Here is a 10,050-nt window from a genome sequence, read left to right on the forward strand (position 1 = left end):
ACTCTCCCGTGGCCGAGCTCACAGCACTCTCCCGTGGCTTTCCATTCGCTGTCAGTGCAGCCGGGCTGTGCCGGGTCAGGCAGGGAGCACCGTCCAGTGGGGAGTCTCTCCAAACCCCCAGGACAGGCTGAGAGCTGCCCTGAGCCTCTGGCTCAGCCGGCAGAGGAGGTGACGGGCAGCCGCTACCCTCGCAGGAAAGTGGGCGCTTTTCCTTGGGACACTGTGCGGACCTGACCTGCCTTTTCTGTGTGTTTCCAGGTTTACTGGCGGCACTGGGCGCGGTGCTGAGGCAGCAGCACCAGGGAGCAGCCAGCGCGGATCCGGTGGAGGGACACCTCGAGGCCTGCACCGTCCTGGGGGTCAGCCCTCCCCCTGGTGCAGCGGCGACGCGAGAGGCCCTGGGAGAAACCGGGCTGGGATGCCGGCCGAGTGAGCTCCTGCGACAGGATGGAGGAAGAGGAGCTGGAATGTCCAGACTCCTCGCCGGAAAAACGCTATTTCCCGGAGTCTCTGGATTCCAGTGACGGCGAGGAGGAGGGCCGCCTGGCCTGTGAGGACCTGGAACTGAACCCTTTCGACGGGCTGCCGTACTCCTCCCGCTACTACAAGCTCCTGCGCGAGAGAGAGGCCCTTCCCATCTGGACGGAAAAGTACTCCTTCATGGAGAACCTGCTCCAGAGTCAGGTGGTGATCGTTTCCGGAGACGCCAAGTGCGGGAAGAGCTCCCAGGTGAGTGGCCCCGCCGCCCGGGCCCCCCGGGTCTTCATGACGACACGGCCCAGCCTCGGCTACTGTCGTTTGCATCATGACGTGACGTGAGCCAAAAGCCAGGCAGCAGAAATTAAGTTCCCTGGTGCATCCCCACCCCGGCGGACCAGCAGGGATGCTGCGTGGGATGAGTGTGCCGCTAGTCAGGACGGGAGCAGGTCCATGTCCGTGGCCTCAGTTGCGTGGATTTTAAGCTGAGATGCATGCTGTTTGCCTGCGGGCTTCAGGGTGTGACTGTCAGGTCTGCACGCCCAGCAGCCAGGATGCCTGGGTGGCTTGTTGGTAAAGCTGTGGGGGATTGTGTCTGTGGGGGGCCGGGGCCTCAGGCTGCTCCAGCTGTGGACTCCGTGACTGGTGCTGAGTGGGGAGGGAGGGGCCTTGGCACGGCCCAGGCGGCTGGTGGGAGGCGGCGGGCGTCCTGGAGATCTGTGGGAGGAAGCGTGGCTTTGGGCGCAGGTGTGCTCAGTGCACATGTCACAGTCCCGGGGTCAGAGGTCCATGGATGAGGTGAGGACCTGCAGAGCGGATGGGAGCAGCCTCCTGTGCGTGTCCCCTGGGAGCAGCGCTAAGCTGTACAGGACATCACGGCCACTGCTGCTGGGTTCTGGTCTGGACCGAGCCCAACCCAAGGACCGAGTCCAACCCTCCGCAATCCAGCAGCCCAGCACTGTGCCTGTCGCCTGGGGTAGGTCAAGCCACTTCACTTTGCTGCCTGAGATGGGGCAGCTTGTAGAATCTCAGGCACTGACGTCGATAAGGCCCTGATGCGGATTAGATCCTGGTCACCAGAGGCCGCTCACCGCCAAAGCACCGGCGGGCAGAGTCCTGGTGATCGCTCTCGGGGGAGCCGGGGGCTGGGACCCGGTCCTCTTGGCGCCCAGGGAGCGGGGGGCCGGGACCTGGTTCTCAGGGTGCCCACACTGTCAGCCTCCCTTGCACCCCGAGGTGGCGAGGTGGCTTCACTGCCCCAGCTGTGACCCCCCCTCACGTCCCAGTGGGAAGACGCATGAGGCCATGGGCTGGGAAGTGGACAGTCGTGGGGTGCGCTCAGAAGAGCCGAAGCCGTGCTCCCTAGCGGGTTCCTAGCGCTTGTGTGTAAATGTGGGTGTCTGCTGCCCAAACTCCAAGGAGACCGCCTGGTAAATGGGGTGTTTTCCATGTGATGGAGCGGGAACCTGCTTTTATCACCAAATGGCACAAATGATGTTGCTGTGTCACCAGGTGTTTTGTCTGCCCCGGGAAGGTGCAGGCTCCCAGCCTCCTGGTTCTCACCGGGCGGCACCTTCCAGAGACTGTGGGGGGAGGAGGAAGGTGCTGTGGGGGCAGAGAAAGTTGCCCCTGAGCAGGCACAGAATCGGGGCTCAGAATGGGGCGCAGCACGGCCTTCAAGGTCTTCACTGAGGCAGGGAGCCAGGAGCCCCCGGGTGACGGTCACACCCCAGACAGTCACACCCCAGCGATGGCTGAGTCACTATTGGGAGCCGAGCTTTGAGCTGTGAGGCTCCCACAGGCCCCCGTGACCCAGGCCTCCAGGCTGTGGAGGGTAGTGAAGGGCGGATGTGCTCTCCCCTCTGCCAGCAGCCCTGGCGCCCGCTGGGCGGTCCCTGGGTAACTATCTGCTGGCTGTGGCTGAGCTTTCGCGGGGCCTGCAGCCGGTTGTGACTGTCCTGCCTGGATTCGGTCCGTGTCCTGCGCAGTGTGTCACGCGCTCACCTCTGTAGCACAAGCGGCGTTGAGTACATTGCTGATTCGTTTTTCGCCGGCTGGCACCTTTCTTCAAATGCTGGAACTACATTTGCACGGTTAGTGGGTGGGTATTTGCAGTTCACGGGAGTCATTCATTCGGAATTACTTATGATTTCTGGTAAAGTTATGTCTTTTTCAAATTACAGTGAGGATTAAAATCTAAGAATTCCATGATGGGCCTAGCAAATATCAAATTATCGATAGTTAAATATTAAAACTTAAACACCTTAAATCTATTTTAAAACACTCTTGGGATGATTTATCTTAAAAACACGGGTAGCAGAGCGTAGCTCATTGGCAGTGTCTTGGGACTAACACACCGTGGACTCAGCCCTTCCACTACCATCATTCTTGCACCAATGAACTTGAGATAATGCAGCGTGTTCACCTTTAAATACCAGGGAAATGTTAAGCGGGCTCATCTGTTTATTTTATCCTGAGCATTTAAATATAAACGCTTTAACTCCGAGTCCCTATTTCTCATCTCAATGCTATGCAGTGTTTACTTTGTTAAAACATAGCAGCTGATATGGCTCGGCATGTTTTTTCGGGAGGTTTCCTGGAGCCAGAAAGAAAATAGCAGTTCATGCATAGGTTAGTGTTGTGTTTGTTTTTCAGAAACACAGCTGAGGGTAAGAATATATGTGTATTTTGCCTTTTATTTTTACCTGCCTTTTTCATCTGGGAATCTAACGTTAACAGTCCTAACGCCTTCCTGTTCTTTCTCGCTTGATTTCTTTGCCGGTGGGAACTCTGGGGTGAACACAGACTGTTCACTCAGGGGTGACTCGCTGGTGGGTGTCCCAGCGGCGGGCGCTGACGGCCGCTCTCCCGCAGGTGCCGCAGTGGTGTGCCGAGTACTGCCTCTCCGTCCACTACCAGCACGGGGGCGTGGTGTGCACGCAGGCGCACAAGCAGCCCGCCGTCCAGCTCGCCCTGCGCGTGGCCGACGAAATGGATGTCAACATTGGCCACGAGGTCGGCTACGTGGTCCCGTTTGAGAACTGCTGCACCAGCGAGACGATCCTGAGGTGGGTGGGGTTCCGCCTGCTACGCTGGCAACTGGGCTTGTGTTTCTCAATCACCAGAGCGTGTGCCCTGCTTTCCACGTCAAGGTCCAGGCCTCCGCAGTGTTCACGGCTCTGTCCCCGCCCGGCCTCGTCGGGATTCCCGGTCTGATCTCCCGCGACCCCCAGGGAAGTCACTTGCTGGGTGGCCCCCGACCTCAGTCTTGTCTTCTCAGGCCCCGCCTCAGGGTGGGTCCGCATGGGCTGCCGTGTGCTGGCCAAACACGGGCCTGGTCATCCGCACCACCCTCTGCCGCTGAGCCGCCCTCTCCGGGTTGGCTAGTTCCCCAGTCCATGCCAGGTCCCCGCCTCACGGAGGCTTCCCTGACCTCCCAGTGTCAGCAGAAAACCCGATGGTTTACCAAACTGGACAGCAGCCCCCATCATGGCTGTTTAGCTCCGTGTTTTTCAAACTGTACTTTCCCAAGTCTCCTCCTGTACCAGTCTGAGCGAGTAATGTCCACCTTCAGGATTTATTCTCAATAAATGAGACAGGCACCAGCGCAGTGCCTGGCACCACGAGGGGATTAACAAGTGTTCACCTCCTTCCTTTTCTTTCTTGGAAGGGGTCAGCTGAGGACGTCAGGCCCGGGCCACCTACCCCCGCTCGACGACGTGGCGGGAGGACTCCGGGCTCAGCATGTAGTTGACTCACAGCTCAGACTTACTGCGTGAAAGCGCACTACGCAGTCAGCGAGGGAGATGGCACGGGGTGGCATCCACAGGAACCCAGGCGCACTAGCGCCGAGGGCAGAGCCTTTAACTAGGCTCCAGAGATGCCCTTGGGAGCCTGTGACCGTCTGTAAACGTTTAACCCCTTCCCTGGCAGAAACGTGTATACTTGTTTTCACAAAATGTTCTTTTTCAGTCGTCGACGAGTATACTAAGAAAATATGGTAAAAAAATATGGTTTATAGGAAGACGAGTTACAAACTGTTTTCATAACCAGCATCAAAAATACTATATAGAACCAAAATAAAAAAATTAGTCTGAAAAAGAAACATTTTTAACAAAAAAATTGTTGGGGAAGGGGTTAAAGTTTGCTCACCTGCATTTTGCGGTTGTGAAGGCCTGTAGGTTTTTCTGACGTGAAGGACTCTCGGCCCAGTAAAGGCCAGAACTCCTGGTAATCGCGCGGACACAGGCGCGGCATTTCCTGGTCCTGGGAGCTGGGTCCAGTCCTCGCGCAAGGACCTCTCCTAGCTGCGTGTCCTCCTGCAGGTACTGCACCGATGACATGCTGCAGCGGGAGATGATGTCCAGCCCCTTCCTGGCCAGCTACGGCGTCATCGTCCTGGACGACATCCAGGAGAGAAGCATCGCCACCGACGTGCTGCTCGGCCTTCTCAAAGGCGTCTTGCTGGCGAGGCCGGAGCTGAAGCTCGTCATTAACACCCCGCCCCTGCTGCTCAGCAAACTCAGCGCTCACTACGGCGACGTGCCGCTCGTGGAGGTGCCGAGCCGGCGCCCCGTGGAGGTGGTGCACCACAGTGGGGCTCCGGAGGCGGCTCTGGAGTCCGTTTTGCGCCTCATCCTGGAAATTCACCGCTCTGGCGAGAAGGGTGACATTGTCGTCTTCCTGGCCTGTGAACAAGTAAGTGACAAAATCTAACCCAACAGAGGAACGCGGTTCCGCCCTGGAAACCTTTCAACCTCGTGGGATGCTTTTAATGACTAACATACAGGGTTCAGTTTGCTACTGAGCTAAATATTTGGTTCCTCAGTGTTTGCACTTTGGGAGAAAGGCAGACAGGTAAATAAGACCACGCGGAAAAGGAATGTTTCCACAACCAGGGGCTGCTCTGAAAGCAGCGGGGTGAGGCCTCGTCCCAACCATCGGAACATCCCGGAGCTGGTCCCCTCCCCAGCTCGGCCACGTGGGCGCCCGAGGGCAGAGCCGGTGCCCTCACGAGGTGCCGCACCGACTCGGATCGCTCTCGCTGCCTCCCCACCATCGGGAGCGTTTGTTGGAGATGCAATGAGGAACATAAGCTAAGTATGTGGCACAGGGCCAATAAACAGGCAAGCAAACAAGGCTCCACAAACGTTCCTACACTAGCCAGTGGGGTGTTGGCAGGAGGATCATGTACAGCCCGCCCAGGGGCTGACCCCTGACGCCAGGCACCTGGTCTAAAAAGATGAGAAAGAATCTTACCTTGGATTCTTCAAAACGTCTTCGGAAAAGAGCGACTGGGAACGTGACAGCCTGTCGGTGCTTTCAGTCGTGTGCCGTCTGGGGACACCGTCTGTGCTGCAGCTGCCCTGGGGCCTCCCCTCCGCTGCCCAGAAAGAGACCTTCCATCCTGGGTCTGGTTCCCGGGCCTCGCTCCTCCCGCCCTCTCACGCCGAAAGCCCTGGCTTAGGCTGTGACCCACGATGTAGCGACCCCGTGACTGAGCAGAAACCCAGAGGAAACTGATCGAGGGGCGAGCCACCGCTGAAGAGCCCTCCGCTCCCGCCGGGGCTCCCCACGCGGCCACCTGCTCCCAGACCTGCTGCTCTGCTGACGTGTGGAGCCCAGGGTGCTGGTCCCGCCAGGACACCAGTTCCCAGCTGAGACAGTCCCGTGAGGACAGTGTCTCAGAATCTCAAGTCCATGGTGACTGGAGTGTCTGTCAGCTCGCTGTGTGGCGAGGGCTTCCTCAGTAACAACTCCTCACCCACGTCAGGGCTTATTATGACCATGTCTCCTCCAGTGGGCGCTCCTGGGAGTGGGTCTCCCGAGTCCACCTGAGCTGTCACCAGTGGCCTCGGGACTTGGGGCTCGCCCGCCTCGAGCAGGTGCCGGCTTACCCAGCGGGCAGCGGAAGTGGTAGAACCCCAGGGCTCAGAGAGCTGGGTCACCCCTCACATCACACCACAAGCATGGCCTACCGAGGAACCCCAGTCCTGCGGAGCCTTAGCATCTTGATGGTGACAGTCTGTGAAGGCTGCAGGCGGATCTGCATCTGCGCCTGACATGAAGGTGCACCCAGTGGGCAGGACGGCCTCACCCCTCGCCCCAGCGTCCCCACCACCACCTGGCTCCTGAGCAAGAACACAGATCAGCATCCTGACGGGACCGTCCTTTCCCACTTGTGTCGGGAACTCCTCTCCTGTGGTCTCGGGAGTCACGTCCCCTGTCCTCCTGGAAGCTTGCCTGGTTTCTAGGTGAAACTTAACATCTGCCGTAATAGTAAATGCCACGGAAAATAGACGCAGGCAGAAACGCACCAAGTGCCACTTCAGACCGAGGACTCTCCAGCCTTTCGGGGTAGCACCTCACCCCACGCCCCGCGTGTTGACAGCACGCAGCCCCTCGGCACCGGCTGGCTGCTAACCCGCAGAGCAGTGCCGTCAGCAGGGAGCACGGGCTGGGGTTCTGGGAATGTCCACTCAGGCTCCCGGGCGACTCTGAGCTACACAGAGGCCGTTCAGGTTCCCCGGGAAGGGCTCCATCGAGGGTTTCCTCCGGGGCCGGGCAGCTCCCTTCAGCCGGTGTGGCTCTTGTTCCGTGGCTTTGCAGGTAATTCTAGGAAAGCCCCACAGAGGTAAATGCGCTGTACACTGAGGAAGCGAGAAACGACTGAACAAACCAGCTGCAGCACAAAATGCATATTTTAAGCCTATTTTTCAAATTCGGAAGGTCCTGACCGCAAAGCCCTGTGCCAGCTGAGCGTGAGGAGTCGGGACGACCTGCAGCACCTGCTCCTGCTGGCGGTTTGTTCCCTGGGCAGGTCCTTCTGTTCTTCCTTCCGCCCCATTTGGAACAAACTCACCATCAGAACCCACCTTCAGCCAGAAAGGTTAAGCCACTAGACGCCAATAGAGAACTATGGCTCTTGTGAAGTCTAGGGGGTGAGAATCATTTCCAGAATGACCTGGGAGAGCCCTGATGGGAGGGCGTTTGTGCGCTGTGATTGGGAATCTGGAGACTGTAACTCCTGGTTCCTGGTTCTGCCGCCAGGAAAGCAGTGATGCATCGTCACTGACGTGAGAATAACTTCTGTTTAGCTGCCTTTGCTAATGGAGATGAGAACTGCATCAGACTAGGAAATTAGGATGAGCCCTGGCCGGTTGGGCTCAGTAGATGGAGCATCGACCTGCAGACCAAAGGGTCCCGGGTTCAATTCCATTCAAGGGCACATACCTGGTTGCAGGCTCCTCCCCAGGCCCCTGTGCAGGAGGCAGCCAATCAAAGTGTTTCTCTCACATCGATATTTCTGTCTTTCCTTCTCTCTTCCACTCTCTCTAAAAAAATCAATGGAAAAATATCCTCGGGTGAAGTTTAAAAACAAAAATAGGATGAATGCATAGAGGCAAAGATAATATATTTCCAGAGGAAAACAATCTTGCACTGAAAGCAATGAAACTGTAAATTACCTTCCCCAGAGAAACGTTCTCATCCCTCACGTCCTCCTTTTACACTTGATGGCGCCAGACACGGTTCCTTCCTGTAGACACAGCGGCTTCTGCCTACAGTGGTGTTAATGGGACTCGGTGGTGACGCTGTCTGTGATGTGCCACGTACTCATGGGTGCTGTCACCTCTGCCCGTTAGGATATTGAAAAAGCCTACGAAACCGTCTGTCGAGAAGGCTGTCACCCTGACGCAGACCACGGCGAGCTGGTGGTGGTGCCTTTGTACCCGAGAGAGAAGTGTGCGCTGTTCAAGCCAAACGACGAGGCAGACAGAAGCTGCCCAGCCCCTCAGCGGCGAGTGGTGCTGACCGCCAGCCCCGGGGAGGCGCTGATCGGGAGCAGCTCGGTCCGCTTTGTCATCGACGTGGGTGTGGAGAGGAGGAAGGTAACTCTTACCAAACAGCTGGGGAGTCGAGAGTCAGTTTCTTGGGTTCCTGCCCTTTTCTGGGCCAGAGAGTGAGGGTGAAGGCTGAGGGGTGCTGTGCTCGCTCCAGGGCAGGGAGTGACCGCTGCCCTTCGTGGTCCCGTCGTGGTCTGGACACACTAAAGGGGTGGACGCGCCAGAGGCAGCGCTGTGAGGGAGGACACAGCTACGGAGCACCAGGTGGGGGTCCTGATCAGCGGTTTTTCGTTAGCAAATTGCTGCCTCCTGAACACTCCTACTGAGTGTTTCTGGTGAACCCTGTATCAGTGTCATTAGCATCTCCCCTCAAGGAATTTACTAGAAGTCAGTTTCAAGTGCACTGGCGCTGATTTTAACAGATTTTAGCTTTATAACTACACTAGAGTCCTGGTGCACGGAATCGTGCACTGGTGGGGTCCCTTGGCCTGGCCTGCGGGGATCGGGCCAAAACCGGTTCTCTGACATCCCCCGGTTCTGGATTGCGAAAGGGTGCAGGCCAGGCATAGTGACCCCATGGTGCACGATCAGGCCCGGGGAGGGAACGCAGGAGGGCTCCAGGGCGTGTTTGGCCCGTCTTACCCAGACTTAATGGGCCAGACCCCAGCAGCAAGCTAACCTACCGGTTGGAGCGTCTGCCCCCTGGTGGTCAGTGCGCATCATAGTGACTGGTCGAACAGTAAATGGTCAGACACTTAGCATATTAGGCTTTTATTATATAGGATAATAAAATTCCACCCTAAAATGTTAAAGAATGTATTATTTTCTATAGCTGCCTTTAAAGAAAAAAATTAGTGAAAATGGAATAGGACAGCTCACTCTCAAAGCTGGGACTTAAGTCCCCGCATTTCAAACTGAACAGGACCTTCCTGAGCACTGACCCACTGAGTGTGACCCTCACCTCCCAGAAAACCGCGCCTTAGGGAGGTTCCGGGACAGGGTGCTTGATAATGAGTCAGTCCCCACCGGGGAAGCCAGGGTCACTCCTTAAGTCCCCCGAAGAGCAACGCTGGTGGTGCCGTCACAGTCCCCCTGGAGCTGGCAGGATGGACGAGGTAGGAGCACGTATGCAGGGAGACGGGAGCTCAGGCTGTTTGCACAGAACCTTGACGGGGCAGCACGGCCAGGTGACTGTGCTCGCGAAGGGGCGGCACTAGTATCTCGGCGATGCCTGAGGCCCACACTGTGGGAAGCAGACAGCCTTTAAGTCCACCAACCCGCGTGCTTGGCGCTTCCATCTCGAGACAAGCAGAGCACAGTGGATGCGTGGACGGGCCTGTCGCAGAGCCTCCGCGGGAATGGCACTGAGGGTGCTGTCTCTGCCACAGGTGTATAACCCGCGCATCCGGGCGAGCTCGCGGGTCAGGCAGCCCATCAGCCAAAGCCAAGCGGAGGCGCGCAAGCAGATCCTCAGCTCGTCGTCAGGTAACGCTGCTGGCGTCACCCCGACTCCCAGGCACCACGGCCACGGCCACGGCCACGGCCACAGCAGGCGAGTACTTCCCTTGTTTCTCCAGGAAAGCTGTTCTGTCTGTACTCGGAGGAGTTTGCCTCCAAGGACATGCGGCCACTGAAGCCGGCGGAGGTGCAGGCGGCCAACCTGACCAGCATGGTGCTCTTCATGAAGCGCGTCGCCATCGCGGGCCTGGGCCACTGCGACCTCCTCAAC

The 10,050-nt window shown here is 57.8% G+C and overlaps 1 protein-coding gene across 2 annotated transcripts in view; it reads left to right on the plus strand.

Moving 5' to 3' along the window:
• The first annotated feature begins 258 nt into the window (after positions 1-258).
• The window catches only part of DHX32 (DEAH-box helicase 32 (putative)), a 15,984-nt gene continuing 6,192 nt past the window's right edge, over positions 259-10,050 (plus strand). Inside the window, exons 1-6 of one of the 2 annotated variants that reach the window (XM_015572863.1) lie at positions 259-729; positions 3,352-3,545; positions 4,803-5,175; positions 8,121-8,366; positions 9,710-9,806; positions 9,899-10,050. In XM_015572863.1, the coding sequence (XP_015428349.1) occupies positions 448-729; positions 3,352-3,545; positions 4,803-5,175; positions 8,121-8,366; positions 9,710-9,806; positions 9,899-10,050 (1,344 nt within the window). In that variant the 5' untranslated portion in view covers positions 259-447. The remainder of the gene's footprint in view (positions 730-3,351; positions 3,546-4,802; positions 5,176-8,120; positions 8,367-9,709; positions 9,807-9,898) is intronic. The other variant, XM_015572867.1, reaches the window with a different exon arrangement.

This window comes from Myotis davidii, unplaced genomic scaffold (assembly GCF_000327345.1).
Source record: "Myotis davidii unplaced genomic scaffold, ASM32734v1 scaffold72, whole genome shotgun sequence".
In the NCBI taxonomy this organism is placed as follows: Eukaryota; Metazoa; Chordata; class Mammalia; order Chiroptera; family Vespertilionidae; genus Myotis; species Myotis davidii.